Raw genomic sequence first — 17200 nt, forward strand, 5'->3', positions numbered from 1 at the left:
TAAGAATCATTAGCTCACATAATAAATGAAACGGCAGTTAAATTATTTGTATTTCCCGCCACAGGAACTCCGCTGTGGATTATTTATCCATTCCTTCGCTCTGATAGGTGCGCTGCTGTATCACGTGCATACATTGGACCAATCAGCGCGGTCGCGCTCCGGCTCCGGCGATATAAAGCAGACGGTCGCAGCAGAGTCTTCACTACTTTTCTTGAGTGAAGGAGACCTGAAGCTCGTCTACGATGGCAAGAACCAAGCAGACCGCCCGTAAGTCCACCGGAGGAAAAGCCCCCAGGAAGCAGCTGGCCACCAAGGCCGCCCGTAAGAGCGCCCCGGCCACCGGCGGAGTGAAGAAGCCCCACCGTTACAGGCCCGGTACCGTGGCTCTCAGAGAGATCCGCCGCTACCAGAAGTCCACCGAGCTGCTCATCCGCAAGCTGCCCTTCCAGCGCCTGGTGAGGGAGATCGCTCAGGACTTCAAGACCGACCTGCGCTTCCAGAGCTCCGCCGTCATGGCTCTGCAGGAGGCCAGCGAGGCTTACCTGGTCGGTCTCTTCGAGGACACCAACCTGTGCGCCATCCACGCCAAGAGGGTCACCATCATGCCCAAAGACATCCAGCTGGCCCGCCGCATCCGCGGAGAGAGGGCTTAAACTGACCTCAGACCTGTTTACAGCAACACAACGGCTCTTTTAAGAGCCACATACACGTTCAAAGATCTCTGATCCTCCGACACGATTAACACATACACACACCATATAAAGTGGCATGTTTCTATACTACATTATAATCTTACTGTATTCGTTAAAATACCATCACATGTCCTACATGAATATATTAACTAGTATTACTTCATTCCTGTTGGTCTAACCTGTCAATCACAACCATTCAAGCAACAATGAGCATGTCAACCTTTGTTTTAAAGTCCCGCCCCGTCCAGCCTGTGATTGGTCGCTTTTTGGACCGTTGATATAACGTTAGCTAAACATCCAGCTGAAAAAACAAACCTTGCTTGTCCACCGCAAAATAATGGTGGACAAAATATTAGAAACACCTGTCAGCAGCAGCTGAACATCATGACCCTCAGGAGGATTTATTGCACGACTGTTAATACTTAGTTATTAAGTGTCCTCAATAAACTGCCAGCTGAGAGTAAATTCCCACATATAAAACATACAGTGCATATATCCACAGAGACATTTAGATTTGTCACATATTTGTGTGATATCACTTTTCCTGACGTGTTTGTATGAATGAATTAAAAGAACATTTTAGTCAATTTATGATAAAATGACTTTCATATAGTGAACAGAATGTGGATAGCAGACATCTTTGTTATAAGACATTATATTCTCTCTGATACAGTTGACAGATGGTGGTAACAGTCATCATCACAGCAGAACGATAGCTCTTGATATTAATCATTGATCTATATCCGTATTTGTATTTGTTCATTAAGAATCTGAAAAACCACGAGGACAGCTGATTAAAAGATGTTCTTGAGTCTCGTCCTCATCACAATAAATCATTGGACCTTTTTTGGTGGTGACATAACAACTCCAAACAACTACAGCTCTCACAGGACGTCTGCCTACAGAGATGAGCCACCGGACATCTCTGATGCTGTCTGACAGATTTTTATTTCTTAATATTAGTATCACCTCTGTACTGTTTTCTTCACTTTAAGTTTTTATATTTAATCAACTCCCCATATTTAAAATAATTTATTTTATTAAATATTACCTTGCTAGTAAAATCACACCAGTCTATCTGTAGATGCTGGTGTACAAAAATAAAATCTCCCAGAAAATGATTTTATGATAAGGGCCACGTCTCGCTGTCCCTTTTCTTTGTCTCCACATGGAGAAATCTCCAACCCAGAGAGCATCTCTAAAGATATTCAAACATATACCGAGCTCTACAGCACCGAGCCCACCATGTTTTTTACTTTTATACATTAACTCTCTTGGTGACTTCACTGGTTGTTCCCCAAACTAAGTTTGCGCACTGTTTATTTAACTGGATTATCATTTTATCAGGTGGGGGAAAAATATTAGGAGTTTAGATAAGATGAAGGTTTTCACTATATTAACTCTTGTTTTCCCATTTTTTCACCTCTTCTTTAATTTCACACAGTTTATTCTCCCAAATTATTTCTCCACATTCTCTGTTACAAATAATCGAACCCAGTATTTTAATTTCTTGTTTGATTTGAATATTAATTTTACTCCTGTCATGATTTAGTTGCGCTCCAGAAGCGAGCTCGTACAGGTTTAAGTGATTAGTCAAGATGTTTATCTCCAGCTGGTTTTTAATAACTACAGTCACATCATCAGCGTAAGCGATGGCAGCGACGTTGTGTGCATGCCCTACACATGTTCCAGAGATGAGACTGTCAGAGTTGATCCTTTTAGTTAAAGGACTGATGGCTAAGATGTATAAAGCGGTGCTCACAGGACAGCCCTGCTTCACGCCTCTCTCCACTTCAAACTCTGTTAAAACCCCATTAACATTTACACAAACACTTGATTTAACATACAGACATTTAACTATTTGGACAAAGACGTCAGGAAAGCCGTATGACCTCATCCCAGCCCAGAGGTAATCTCTGGAGACGTAGTCAGAGGCTTTCTTTTGATCCAGACCGATGATGTAAAAACCTTTGCTTTCTTCAGGTTTGTTTATAAGTTATCCCACGTCTGTCTACCTTTAACTGCACGTTTGATCTTTATCTATAATTTCATCTAAAATATTATTTAATCTATTCATAATTATTTTTGCAAATATTTTATAGTCTGTATTATAGTAGATATAATAGTTAGATGTCTGTAATTATCTCTATCACTATCATCACCTTTCTTATATAATAAACACATAACACCTTGATAGAAAGAGTCTCCTATACAGCTGCTGTTCAGACCTTCATTGTTCATTGAAGCGAGGAGGTTTAAAACTTCATCATTATATAATTGAAAATGTTCAGTAGACAGACCGTCTGGACCTCCTCTTTTCTTATATCACCAATTATTTCATTAAAGTTTAGTGAACTGTGTGGAAACTCTTTCCAACAGATATTTCACGCTGTCTGTGTCTATTTCTATTTTTTTATATGCGTCAGAACATAAATCTCGAATTGCTTCTCGTTTCTGTTTTTCACAATGGACAGATAACCATCTTTATTCTTTATGGATTTAATGAATTTACTTTGAATTTGTTTTTGTCCTGTTTTGAGGGAGTAGATTCCCTCTGTTGTCCATTTCTGTCTGTTTACAAATGCTATATAATAATTCATGATTAAAGTCATCTATTTGTATTTTCAGATCGATATTCTTGTTCTATTGTGGATCTTTCCTTCATCAGTTTTAAACTAATATGTTTTGTATTCTTAACTTTATTTAATTCTTTACATTTAAATTTGAAAAAATCTTTCATTCTACATTTTAATATTTCCCATAATTGAATGTCTGATTTAGTGAGAATCATTAATTGTATTATTTTATGAATCTCCTGTTTTAGTTATTAAATCTGTGTCTTTTAAGCACTGAGTGTTCAGTTAACTGAGGTTCCAGAAGATAAAGATGAGAAGTCATTTAACACTGTTCCATAGTGAGTAACTTTGAAGTGTGGACATACATATATTCTGTCAGTACGTGTTTTTGTTTTAGAGTCAAACCTGGTGAATTCAGTCCCAAAGGGGTTAACAGCTCAACAAACATCAATTCATTCAGCTTCATCACAGATTTCTAACTTCTGGACTCAGCTTGAATACTGTGCTGCTACATCTGTCATTTTCTTCTGTTACTGTATTAAAATCTCCACATAATATTATTCTGTACCCAACCAACAGTAATTCCCAAAGTCTTCTGAATAGCTGGGATTTTCTTTGTGCATCTGGAGCAGTGTGAACATTTCTAATACGATATTTGTCACCTCTGTAAAAACAATCTAACATGAGCAGCCTACCTCTTCTGCTGATTATGGCAACATCATGTGATTTAACAAACATACCGACACCATCAGCACTGCTTTCACCTATAGATATTACACTTTATTAGATATTTCCCTTTCTGCCACATTTCACTTACTTTTTCAACATCTTCATTAGTTTTCAATCTCAGTTCTTGTGTACAGAGAATATCAAAACATTTAACAACATTTAACAATTGGACATTGATTCACTTGATGGTCAGCAGAGTGACATATGAAACAACAGGTAGATTGTCCAGGGTGATTTTTAATTATGCTGCACCTGGAAGTCCAAGGATTATTGCATATAACTGATGGCTCACTGGATCAGAGCGCCGGCACTTAAACTCTTGTTGCGGACGTGTTTGAGAACCAACGGCTCGAGCTCCGCTGGGCGGGAACTTTTTTTTCTCCGACAGTAGAAACTATGAGACAGTTGACGTCACCCCTTCTCCTTCAGAATAAAGCAGGAAGCGGCCAGCCTCCTTCCGGTCGTACCTGTGTGTTCAGACGTGGACGCGTTTGATCTTTAAGCCCCAATTTGACACTGAATTTTCCCGCATTTTTCTTCCTCCATGTAAACATGGCGTCAGGTTTCACAACGAACACAGGTCAACAAGCACGACTGACAGCCCTCAGCTCACCTGACGCTACATTATCATTATTATTATTTAAGAAAACTAAACTTCTTACAAGTAATCATATTGATGTTTACCAAATATTTACCACCCACAAGATTGACAGATTGGCTCATCCAGTATTCATATTCACAAACACCTGAGCAGGAAGATACAGGGCTCCTCATTTATGTTGGTTTATGTAAAAATACTCTGTATAAATAAATAAATAAATAAAAGTCAAACTTAAACATGGAGTTTACTCAGAGAACAGTTAAAGATGATGTATGCACGGGACCACAATAACTCAAATACTCACATGAAAACAATTAGAAACAATCCATCATTTTCAGTTTCATTTCTTCATGTGCAATAAATGTTTCACTGCAGGTTAACTGATCTGCTCTGACTACTTTAACATGCACAGGTCTCTTCCTAAAAAATAAAAATACAGTACTTAGATTTTATTGAGTTGAGGGTGAAGCAGAGGTCACTGAGCCCCACAGATCGACGAGGTGTCAATCACTCACTACTTCACACACTTTAATCTTGTGGAGACGTGCAGTGTTTCATTACTGGGTTTGACCTTTACTTGTTTGTTTTTTATAAAGTGAACCAGGTCAAGATCACAGGCCAATTCAACGTTTCTACTGGAGTTCAAGCGTCATTAATATTAGTCATCATAAATGAGTGTTGGTGTTTTGAACAGGAGCTTCCTCTTTGAGTAGAAGTGGTGGCTCTTAAAAGAGCCGTTGGGTGTTTGGTGGGTTGGAGCTTTACTTGCTCTTCACGGCCTTCTCGGTCTTCTTGGGCAGCAGGACCGCCTGGATGTTGGGCAGCACGCCGCCCTGAGCGATGGTGACTCCGCCGAGCAGCTTGTTGAGCTCCTCGTCGTTGCGGACTGCCAGCTGCAGGTGACGGGGGATGATCCTGCTCTTCTTGTTGTCGCGGGCGGCGTTACCGGCCAGCTCCAGGATCTCAGCGGTGAGGTACTCGAGCACTGCCGCCAAGTAGACGGGGGCTCCGGCGCCAACGCGCTGAGAATAGTTCCCTTTCCTCAGCTTCCTGTGGACGCGACCCACCGGGAACTGAAGCCCAGCACGGGAGGAGCGGGTCTTAGCCTTCGCTCTGACTTTGCCTGCGCCGCCCTTTCCTCTTCCAGACATCTTAAAAGAAAGTTTTGTTTAGTTTCTGACAGAGGAACAGCCCTGGTTATATAGCCTCCATCTGGTCGCTCATTGGTCGGGTACAGCGGGCAGTACGGTCGCCCAATCAGAAGAGTCAACGTCACGTTACTGTAGCAAAAAAAGAAGCTTCCGCCCTACAGTGTCACTTTCAAAACTTACAAAATAAGACGTCACAAATAAAAAGTAAAAGTACATAAGTTTATTTATATACATACAACCAGAACATCTACAGCGCAATAACATACAATAAAATAATAAGTTAAGGAGAATTTAATGGATGAAAATTAAAGAAAAAATACAGTAAAGCAGATAATAAAATAATAATATTTACATCTTAATAACGATTTAATTAATAAGGATTAAGAGCTGCTTGTCTGATCCACAGTCGGGGGGGGGTTGAATGTGAAGGCCTGAAAGTTCACACTTCATAGTCTCATTTGATTCATTCCTAGTTAGAAACACCACATGACATGCAGCTCTGACACCGGCTCAGGGCCTGTGTTACAGTAAGGTGGAGTGAATTCAACTTTCACATACATGCTGTGATGACGTGTCCCGGGTCTGTTTATTGCTTTAATGTTCATCATATATTTATTAGTAGCAGTGGTATCTTTACTAAACATGAGAGAGTTTGAAATCATATGATAAAAAATCTAATCTTCGAGGTTATAATCAAAAATCAAAGATGTGTTCAGTGGCGTGAAGTCCTAAAGTGTAAAACTGAGTCCAGCTGATTGTGGAGCTGCGAGTCTTTTCCTTGTGATTTCTCTCCTAATTGCATTAAAGTCCATCAGAAACCAGAAACTTAAAATAGTGAGACAGTGAGACGAAATGTGAAAACACTCAATTCTTCCAAATATTTTGTTTTATCTATTTATTATGGGTCATATGATATAAGCTTTAACAGTATTAAGGAAATATATTTTTCCATTTCTGTGTTGTCAACATTAAAGCTGCTTGTCTTTAATGAAACAAAATTAGACTCCGGTCTTTTATTGGCATAATTCGATCTCACAAACTTGACAGATATTTGGCCTAAATAAGACTATGGCACAATACTGGACCACAGCAGCTGATACTGCTTTCTATTGTAGAATCTATTATTTCTACCACATTTACATCAATGATTGTCGACTTAATAACTGAAGCACACTAGAAGTCCTGCATTCTTTAAGTAAAAGTATGTAAGTATTATCAGCAAAATGTAGTTGAAATGAGTATGAAAAATAAAAGTACCCCCCCCGCACATATTTGACATTTGATATAAAAACACCCTGAACTCCAACATGTAATGCATTTTATATTATTAACAAGCGCTTCATCACAAGGTTGTGTTTTAATTCATCCGTACAAACACTTTTCACTATCAGGAAACAACAAAAGTTCATTCAAAATGAGGGTGACAAATATGTGACAAATATAATATATATTCTGTGTACTTGTATGTCTCTGTGCATGGATATATGTACTGTATACTACTAGACATGATCAATCTGTCTTTATTAACAGGCTACGTACCACAGTCCTTTAAAGTAGCTGTAATTAAACCTCTTCTTAAAAAGCCCACTCTTGATCCAGAGGTTTTAGCCAACTATAGACCTATAACTAACCTCCCCTTTCTCTCCAAGACTCTTGAGAAAGCAGTCGCCAACCAGCTGTGTGACTTTCTACATGACAATAAGTTGCTTGAGGACTTTCAGTCAGGTTTCAGAGCTCATCATAGCACAGAGACAGCACTGGTGAAAGTTACAAATGACCTTCTCACTGCATCAGACAAAGGACTTGTCTCTATACTTGTTTTGTTAGATCTTAGTGCTGCATTCGACACCATTGACCATCATATCCTATTACAGAGACTGGAACATTTAATTGGCATCAAAGGAACCGCACTAAGCTGGTTTAAGTCGTATTTATCAGATCGATCTCAGTTTGTACATGTTAACGATGAATCCTTCATGTACGCCAAAGTCAGTCATGGAGTTCCACAAGGTTCTGTGCTTGGACCAATACTATTCACCTTATATATGCGTCTTTTAAGAGATATCATTAGAAAACACTCCATACGTTTTCATTGCTATGCGGATGATACCCAGCTATATTTATTGATCAAGCCAGAAGAACCTCATCAGTTAGCCAAGCTCCAAGCATGCCTTTAGGACATAAAGACTGCTTTTCAACGAGGAGAAAAGAAAGAACAAGGAGACTGTAGAGACATCGATGACCGGAGATTCGCTCAACGCCTGTCGTGTTGAAATCGACCACGGTGACGACGATGATCATGACAATGATGATCCTGACAAGTATGTAGTGTCCTTGCATCCCATGCGAGAGTTCAGTGGTGAAACATCCAACCAGGGCTCATTTCTCCACCTACAAAAATAACGCTGAGATACAATTGTACGAAAGTCACTTTTTATTTGGTACAGGCAGCAGTTCTACTTTACATAGGTAAAGACATCTTTCATAGACATTCGGAAGAGGTCGAACACATGCATGTTAAATGAAGACACCACCAAGGAGATGAACTGCCAGGTGGCTTTAGGGATGGTAGTGTTACTGCACAGTTCTTCCAGTTGCTTAATCATAGCATAGATGTCATTGTAGTTTTGCAGGAACTCGGTGTGTTCTTCTGGAAGCAGTTGTCCATGGTACTCCAGCACGTCTATAGCTGACATGATGCTCGTGATCCTCTGGTTGTAAGAGGGTGGCAGAGTCATGTGCCACAGATCGGCGTGCACCGTGGTTGTGAGTGTCACAAGGGGAGGATCTTTCCTGACTGCAACATAAACACACAAAAGCACTTTAGTTCAAGAGCGGATGATGATGATGATGATGATGATGATTCTTTTCAGGCCTTACTGTTCCTTTGTTTGTACTCACCGAACTTCCCCCACGGTCCGTTTGTTTCCAGGTCATGGTATAAGAACCGATTGTTTTCCTTTCCTCACTCTTGAGGCAGCATTTGATCACCTCGTGCATCATCTTAACCGGATTGTATAAATCGTCCAAACACGGCTCATTCATCCAACTATGGCTTATTCATCCAACAATGTTATGTCTATAGAAGACTATTCATTCCATCAAAGTAATTTTATTGTTAAATAAATGTAACGTTATGACTTTCACAGGTATTTTATACTGTATTTTATACAGTATAAAATCACAAACATAATATCCCTTCAAATGTAAACCAAATGTACAAAAACAGTTGTAAAGCAACCTGCACTCACTCAATCTGATAGCTGCTCAAAAATGAGTGCGTAAAGTAACAATATACATTATAAACAATATAAACACGGCGCTGCTACCATTTAAAGGAAACTGTAATACTCTGTGGTAGTGCAAATATGCGTGAGACCAGTACAATTAGCCTCCCTGTCGTGGTAGCAGTTAAACTCCTCAACAATGTTGATGTAAGTCCCTCCTGTATTTTCATCAGAGGGGTGAACATAGTCTTGGCATTCCTGAGGCTAAAATTGTAATTCATATCATCTTTGGCCCGCTGTTGGGGGAGTTGAGGGGTTACTTTTTCCATCCCACTCTTGGAGGCCAACAAAGCTATGATACGGACCAAACTAGAACCTTCAGAAGGTTTGCAATATATATTGCATATATATATATACATATACATATATATATTGCATATATACATATATATATATATATGTATATATACACATACAGTATATTGTACTTGTTATTTTTAGGCTCAGCAAAGTCTTTTTTTTCTTTTGTTAATACTAAAATAAATATAAAGCCCTGCTGTTTTGTTAGGGGTGTGTTTAAATAAACATTGAAAATGTCAATAGCTGTCCTTTGTTTTTAATTTCTATGCTTAAGTTTTTATAGGTGTTTCTATCTGCTTTGTGTAGCAGAGCGGTTCTACAAGCAGGTCAGTGCATTCATCGGGTGGTTTCAGAGTTACAAGGGTCTGTAAAAGCAATGAAAACAATTGGCTACAGCAATTTATTGATATTAGAAAATGTAATTTTTACTTTTGAATACTTCAGTACAAAGGATGTATTGAATAAATTAAGTGATATATGTGTACACATACAAATCACAAGTCAAATCAGCACTGAATTTGGCTGAATTATAAAAGGTATAAGTGGTAAAATGCAGAGTCGAAAGAGCTGACTTTTCTTTCTTTCTTTCTTTTCTTTTCTTTAGTGAGCTGAGCCAAATGACCCAGCTCACTAAAAAGAAGCTGAATTCCCATCAATAACAAATACAGTAAGATTATAATGTAGTATAGAAACATGACACGTTATTTGATGTGTGAAATGATCTGTACTGGAGTGTGTGTGTGTGTGTGTGTGTGTGTGTGTGTGTGTGTGTGTGTGTGTGGATCGTGTCGGAGGATCAGAGGTCTTTGAACGTGTATGTGGCCGTTGTGTTGTTGTAAACAGGTCTGAGGTCAGTTTAAGCCCTCTCTCCGCGGATGCGGCGGGCCAGCTGGATGTCTTTGGGCATGATGGTGACCCTCTTGGCGTGGATGGCGCACAGGTTGGTGTCCTCGAACAGGCCGACCAGGTAAGCCTCGCTGGCCTCCTGCAGAGCCATGACGGCGGAGCTCTGGAAGCGCAGGTCGGTCTTGAAGTCCTGAGCGATCTCCCTCACCAGGCGCTGGAAGGGCAGCTTGCGGATGAGCAGCTCGGTGGACTTCTGGTAGCGGCGGATCTCTCTGAGAGCCACGGTACCGGGCCTGTAACGGTGGGGCTTCTTCACTCCGCCGGTGGCCGGGGCGCTCTTACGGGCGGCCTTGGTGGCCAGCTGCTTCCTGGGGGCTTTGCCTCCGGTGGACTTACGGGCGGTCTGCTTAGTTCTGGCCATCTTACCGTAGAAGAAAGAATCAGTGTCGACTCTTACTGCGGATGTCTCTTTTATAGCCAACGCCGGAGCTCGGGCAGCGCTGATTGGTCCACTGTATGCACGTGATCCAGCCGATCATCTATTGGACAAAATAAATTTAAATTACCCGCTCTCGGGTCGGCCGTTAAGTAATGTATTGTTTTGTGCTTTTCTAACGCAAGTAAAGCAAAATGCATAACAGATTAACATACTCTACGTTAAGAATGATATGTAATTAATAATTACTTAATAATTATAAACATAAGTCTGTCCCGAACTGCTGTGAATGATGAATAATTACACTGACAGAAAAAGATGAGTGGAAAGGGGGACAGCTCAGGTCTGAAACCACATGTGAACGTCTACATACAAGTTTATAAAATACAACGTCCGGTCAGGATCGACCCAGTAGCTCTGGTCTTTTTTAGTAAGTGACCCTTTAAAAACTACGAGCACAAAACTCATTTCCTTCCCCTTTAGTTTATCTTAGGACCCTTCAGATGGTCCTGATCCCAAGAACCACTATTTTAGTAGTTTTGGTTAATATGTGTTTAACGTGTTCAATCCACAGAAAAGCAGATTGAACAGTAGTAGAACAGAAGTTATATTGAAGTTATACTAATAAATAATTGATGGAGCATAATATATGGTGTGAGTATTTACACAATACAGGAGTAAAGACACGTAATATTTTAATATTAATGTCTGGCTTGTTCAGTATCACTGATGTGTTACAGGAGGTCTGCTCTTCCAGAGAAAGTGTGTGGCTCTTAAAAGAGCCGTTGGTTTGTTTGTATGGAGGCAGTGGCGTCGTTTACTTGGAGCTGGTGTACTTGGTCACGGCCTTGGTGCCCTCGGACACGGCGTGCTTGGCCAGTTCACCGGGCAGCAGCAGGCGGACGGCGGTCTGGATCTCCCTGGAGGTGATGGTGGAGCGCTTGTTGTAGTGAGCCAGACGGGAGGCCTCACCGGCGATGCGCTCAAAGATGTCGTTCACGAAGGAGTTCATGATGCCCATCGCCTTGGAGGAGATGCCGGTGTCGGGGTGAACCTGCTTCATCACCTTGTACACGTAGATGGCGTAGCTCTCCTTCCTGGTCTTCCTCCTCTTCCTGTCCTTCTTGCCGGCGGTCTTGGTCACGGCTTTCTTGGAGCCCTTCTTGGGCGCTGATTTCTGCTGTGGTTCAGGCATGTTAACTACTTCTCTGCTCGCAGTGAACTGCTTGAATGAAGATCGCGCTGGTTCAAGTAAATACCACATACGTAAATAAGAGTGTTCTGTCCCCACTCCGCCATTGGCTGATTGTCAGAGCGTCATTGAGTAACTATGCGGAAGTATCTCAGCGCTACATGGCGGCGGTGTGAGTGCTTATTATGTGGCTGGTTAAAGTGAATGGAGATGGAGTTTCATCGTTACTGAAAACGTAGTTTAACGTGTTTATGATGCTTCATTAGATGCATTCTTCTTCTCATCATTATTATCATTTTTATTATTATTACCACCATCATTATTATTATTATCATTATTATTATTAGTAGTAGTAGTAGTAGTGGTAGTAGTATAAATGTTAATGAAACATGTTGTTTGTCTATAAATTCCTCTTTCATGATCAACATCTTTTGAGGGCCACATATCTTTTGTTGTTAATAAGAAAGTATTAATCAATAGAACAGCGTCACATCAGTTTATTTTAATGCACAAATGGTACTCAGTGATCATGTTTCTGGATTTACATACTTTAGATGCTTTTTGTGGCGAATATTACGGTTTGATACTAGAAAAACGGTTTAATTTAAAGATTTGTACAGTGACATTGTTAACCTGCTTTTGACGTTGGTGGAAAACCACATGCAGAATCAGAAATACATTAGATTATACAGCACCGGTGCTCCCATTCAAGAGTAGAAAGCAGCATAAATTTAGAAATAAAAATATGTACAAAATTTAAAAAATAAAATAAGAAATACAAAATAGAAATATACACATTTACAATATTTGTGAAAAATAAAAGTAAAACATATATACAATAACAATGTATATATTGCACTATTGCGTATGACTATATATGTATTCAAATCCAGATTTCCTGGATCTGTTTAGTGTGTCGACACTCAGAGGGAGGAGTTGAACAGGCAGGAAGGATTTCCATACCATTTTTAAAACTACTAATTAAAATGTTTTGATGCCACTTTTTGCGATCAGTGCTCCGTGTACATTAGCTCCAAACCTTCTGTGCCACAGACTGTTCCTGGTTCAGTTGGTTTGTTCGCATCATTCAGGACAGACTTCTTCTGAGCCAGCTTTATGAAACACACCTCAGATCTTTTTGGTTTTACATCAGCATGAAGGGTTAGTGCTGAAATATCACGTTCAGCCTAAAAATGTGACAGGGCCACAATCAAACAGTGATCATGTCAGAAATAAGTGTGAAAGTGAGTTTTAAATTCACCACATTAGTGTTTGTAGAACAATCTATGTTTATAGAAGCAACTTGATCAGAATCAGAAATACTTTGATCACCAGGGGGGAAATTGTACAGTACCAGTGCTCCTATTCAAGAGTAGAAAGTAGCATAATTGAGAGTATGTACAAAATATAAAAATAAGAAATAGAAAACAAAATATACACATTTACAGTATTTATGTCAACAATGAAGTAAAAAATATATATACACACACGTGTACATTTTAGAAGTGAACAGGTGAAGTAGATCCAGATTTCAGTCAAGAACCATAATGTGAAAGGTTTATTTAGTCATGAGACAGTGGGTAATTTAAATTTATGTTTTCAACAATGTTATTAAATTAAAGAGGACTGAGCTCTGCAGAGGAGGTGGGGGGCTCTTAAAAGAGCCGTTGTGTTGTAGTCAGAGCAGGTCGTGTTGTTTTAGCCTCCGAAGCCGTACAGGGTGCGGCCTTGTCTCTTCAGAGCGTAGACCACGTCCATGGCGGTGACGGTCTTCCTCTTGGCGTGCTCGGTGTAGGTGACGGCGTCGCGGATCACGTTCTCCAGGAACACCTTCAGCACACCGCGGGTCTCCTCGTAGATCAGACCGGAGATACGCTTCACTCCGCCGCGGCGAGCCAGACGGCGGATGGCGGGTTTGGTGATCCCCTGGATGTTATCACGAAGAACTTTACGGTGACGCTTGGCGCCTCCTTTACCGAGTCCTTTACCTCCTTTCCCGCGGCCGCTCATAGTTCAGGTTCTAGTTTCTTCCGAAGAATAACTGATTGCTGGCTGGACCAGAGCGTCCGTATTTAAATCCACTTTGCGGACGTAAGTGAAGAAAGACACGTCGAGCTCAGCCCGCCAACTTTCCTGCTCCTCTCCAAGCTAGAGAGTATGAGCCGCTGCATTTCCGGATAAGAAAAAAACCTTCAAAATAAAACAAAATATTTACACTGGTAATTATACTGGCGACTCACGTCCTTTTGGACACCAACATGGACTATAATTGTCTAATTTTCAAATACTCAACATCACAGCTGGTACTTTGTGCTTTAATACATTTAGTTCAAGTCTATTACACTAAATTCAACCAGAATATTGGCATTTTTGTTTTAATATCTTGTCATATTGTTTGGGGTTTGGTCCATTTAGTTTATGTGGATTTGTGAAATCCATAATAGATAAATTGAAACGTGAGCAGCAGATTAATTTAATGAATTAACTATTTTACAGTTTAATTGTTCTGTAAAACAAGATAACATTGGTGCTGGTCATTGATAGGTGGTTATGATGATTTAATATTTGATTTTGTCCATGACGCTAATTATATAATTATTTTTTTCTGTCGTCTTTAAATTGTTCTTGGAACTGTGTGTAACATTGAAAGCAACTTAAATTACACACATTAAATGTGTAAATATAAAGCAGATTCTGAGGTATGTTCAAGTTGTATTGGTTTTGACCGTTGCTCTGACTAAATAACACTCTCCATCAAATTACTGGGCTTTAGTGAGTTTAGACTCGCGAATTAATCGTTCTTTTTGAACGACTGTAATTTGTCTTTGAGTTATTTCACTAGTGGCAGGAGACACTAACGTTTTCATCACTACGGGTCGGGGGCGCTGTAGTGTAACGGGGGACTGTGTTTTTAGTAAACATTAAGGAAAAGACTCTTTAGGTTGAAGTGGGTGGCTCTTAAAAGAGCCGTTGGGTGTTTGGTGGGTTGGAGATTTACTTGCTCTTCACGGCCTTCTCGGTCTTCTTGGGCAGCAGGACGGCCTGGATGTTGGGCAGCACGCCGCCCTGAGCGATGGTGACTCCGCCGAGCAGCTTGTTGAGCTCCTCGTCGTTGCGGACTGCCAGCTGCAAGTGACGGGGGATGATCCTGGTCTTCTTATTGTCGCGGGCGGCGTTACCGGCCAGCTCCAGGATCTCAGCGGTGAGGTACTCGAGCACGGCCGCCAAGTAGACGGGAGCTCCGGCACCAACGCGTTGTGCGTAGTTTCCCTTCCTTAGCAGCCTGTGGACGCGACCCACCGGGAACTGAAGCCCAGCACGGGAGGAGCGGGTCTTGGCCTTTGCCCTGGCTTTGCCGGCGCCGGTCTTTCCTCTTCCAGACATCTTTAAGTCAGGTCGCTTCGTTGAGTAGAAACAGAATACTTCAACACAGCCGAATCCCCCCCTTAAATAGCTACTAGCGGCTTCCAGCTGGTCGTTCATTGGTCAGATGCTGTGTCAGTGTGATCGTCCAATCAGAAACGATATGTAAAGAAACTGCAGAGAGTACACAGCTTCCGCCAGTTTGTGGGATTTACAAAATAAGACATCACTGAAACCTTAAAATAAAGAAAATATCAAGTATCAATGTAAGAAAAGGTACCACTCCATCAATAACTGTATCCAGAAGATGGTCCGGTTTATTTATGTTTTATTTCTTTCTTTCTTTCAGAGTAGCTTTTCTCTTAGATGTTTAGCACACATAAAAGAAGACATCCAATTACCTGAAATGTAAAAGTACTCTTTATTTTCTGTTTCTCACAATTTTTGTGACATTTGGAAGTGTTATGGTCATTTGGTTAGCTGTAGATAAAAAGTATTCAAATCCTTTACTTTAGTAAAAGCACCAATACCACACTGTAAAAATACTCCATTACAAGTAAAAGTCCTGCATTATAAATGTTGCTTAAACCCCAAATTAAAAAGATGCTTGCACATTCATGCTTCAGTAATAAAAATACTTCTTTAAAATTACTCTATATTTGATACTTTAAGTACATTTTGTTACGAATGTAGCCCACTTTTCACAAATCTTATAAACTCACCACATGTTTGTATGTAAAATCTTAATCTATGAAGTTACAAATAAATGAAGAGGAGTAGGAGTAGAAGTATAAAGTAGCATAAAATGAATATACTCAAGTAAAGTACATTATATAATATATATATATATATAAAGTAGTTAAAACTAGCTAACTGTGTAGAAAGCAGTTAAAACTAGCTAACCGTATATAAAGCAGTTAAAACTAGCTAACTGTATATAAAGTTGTTAAAACTAGCTAATTGTATATAAAGCAGTTAAAACTAGCTAACTGTATATAAAGTTGTTAAAACTAGCTAATTGTATATAAAGTAGTTAAAACTAGCTAACTGTATATAAAGTAGTTAAACTAGCTAAGTGTATGTAAAGTTGTTAAAACTAGCTAACTGTATATAAAGTAGTTAAAACTAGCTAACTGTATATAAAGTAGTTAAACTAGCTAACTGTATATAAAGTTGTTAAAACTAGCTAACTGTATATAAAGTAGTTAAAACTAGCTAACTGTATATAAAGTAGTTAAAACTAGCTAACCATATATAAAGTAGTTAAAACTAGCTAACTGTATATAAAGTTGTTAAAACTAGCTAAGTGTATATAAAGTTGTTAAAACTAGCTAACTGTATATAAAGTAGTTAAACTAGCTAACTGTATATTAAGTTGTTAAAACTAGCTAACTGTATATAAAGTTGTTAAAACTAGCTAAGTGTAGCTAAACTTCCCATGCTATCAGGTGTCCCACCGAACAGATTGCTTGGGTAAGATGTTGAGTGTTGGAGCACAGCTGAAGCCCCGGAAGCTTGATGTTGATGAGGCTACTGGAGTAAAGTAGAACTGGAACACCTCACACATTTGTATTGTATGTTTGGTAATATTTTGCTGTATGTTATATGTGTTTATGTATGTTTCTATATGTGGCTGTTTTACTGTGTATTTGCTTTGTTAAAATGTAATAAAGATTTCTTAAAAAGCAAAAAAAACTCAGGCAGACCTGAGGAAAAAGTCAGGGAAACCTGTAGCTAATCTTGATTCCGATGTTGTTCATTTCTCCACTATTTCGGATCAGATTCCCGCTCGAACATGTACGGTTGTGAAGTTGTTTTGTTTATAAGTGGTTATTGATGTGATATTCATTCATGTTGGTGCAAAGAGAGAAAGCATCACTGAAGGCACAGGGGTGACAGAATCAGTCTACATGCATGCAGAGTTTACCAGTTCATTCGTACAGCCATTTAGGGACTATCAGGTGTTGTGACTCCTCCAGTTTCCCACATCCTTTACCTCAGATCATGTATACGTGATAAAATCATGT

At 39.8% G+C, this 17200-nt stretch overlaps 4 protein-coding genes and 1 pseudogene across 4 annotated transcripts; 1 reads left to right on the forward strand and 4 right to left on the reverse strand.

Annotated features, from left to right (window-relative positions):
* The first annotated feature begins 242 nt into the window (after window positions 1–242).
* Window positions 243–653, forward strand: LOC139304769 (histone H3). The gene has a single exon (XM_070928637.1). The coding sequence runs from the start codon at window positions 243–245 to the stop codon at window positions 651–653; it is 411 nt and encodes a 136-aa protein (XP_070784738.1).
* A 4699-nt stretch (window positions 654–5352) lies between these two features.
* LOC139305429 (uncharacterized) lies at window positions 5353–15194 on the reverse strand (annotated as a pseudogene).
* LOC139304787 (histone H3) lies at window positions 10163–10712 on the reverse strand. Its single transcript, XM_070928657.1, has one exon. The coding sequence runs from the start codon at window positions 10601–10603 to the stop codon at window positions 10193–10195; it is 411 nt and encodes a 136-aa protein (XP_070784758.1). The 5' UTR covers window positions 10604–10712; the 3' UTR covers window positions 10163–10192.
* Window positions 10639–11818, reverse strand: LOC139304788 (histone H2B 1/2). The gene is made up of 2 exons (XM_070928658.1): window positions 11440–11818; window positions 10639–10721 (listed from the first exon to the last, which is right to left on the reverse strand). The coding sequence occupies exons 1-2, from the start codon at window positions 11811–11813 to the stop codon at window positions 10718–10720; spliced, it is 378 nt and encodes a 125-aa protein (XP_070784759.1). The 5' UTR covers window positions 11814–11818; the 3' UTR covers window positions 10639–10717.
* Window positions 13351–13828, reverse strand: LOC139305316 (histone H4). Its single transcript, XM_070929283.1, has one exon. The coding sequence runs from the start codon at window positions 13818–13820 to the stop codon at window positions 13509–13511; it is 312 nt and encodes a 103-aa protein (XP_070785384.1). The 5' UTR covers window positions 13821–13828; the 3' UTR covers window positions 13351–13508.
* Window positions 15195–17200: the final 2006 nt, after the last annotated feature.

This window comes from Enoplosus armatus, chromosome 22, assembly GCF_043641665.1.
Source record: "Enoplosus armatus isolate fEnoArm2 chromosome 22, fEnoArm2.hap1, whole genome shotgun sequence".
Lineage (NCBI taxonomy): Eukaryota > Metazoa > Chordata > Actinopteri > Centrarchiformes > Enoplosidae > Enoplosus > Enoplosus armatus.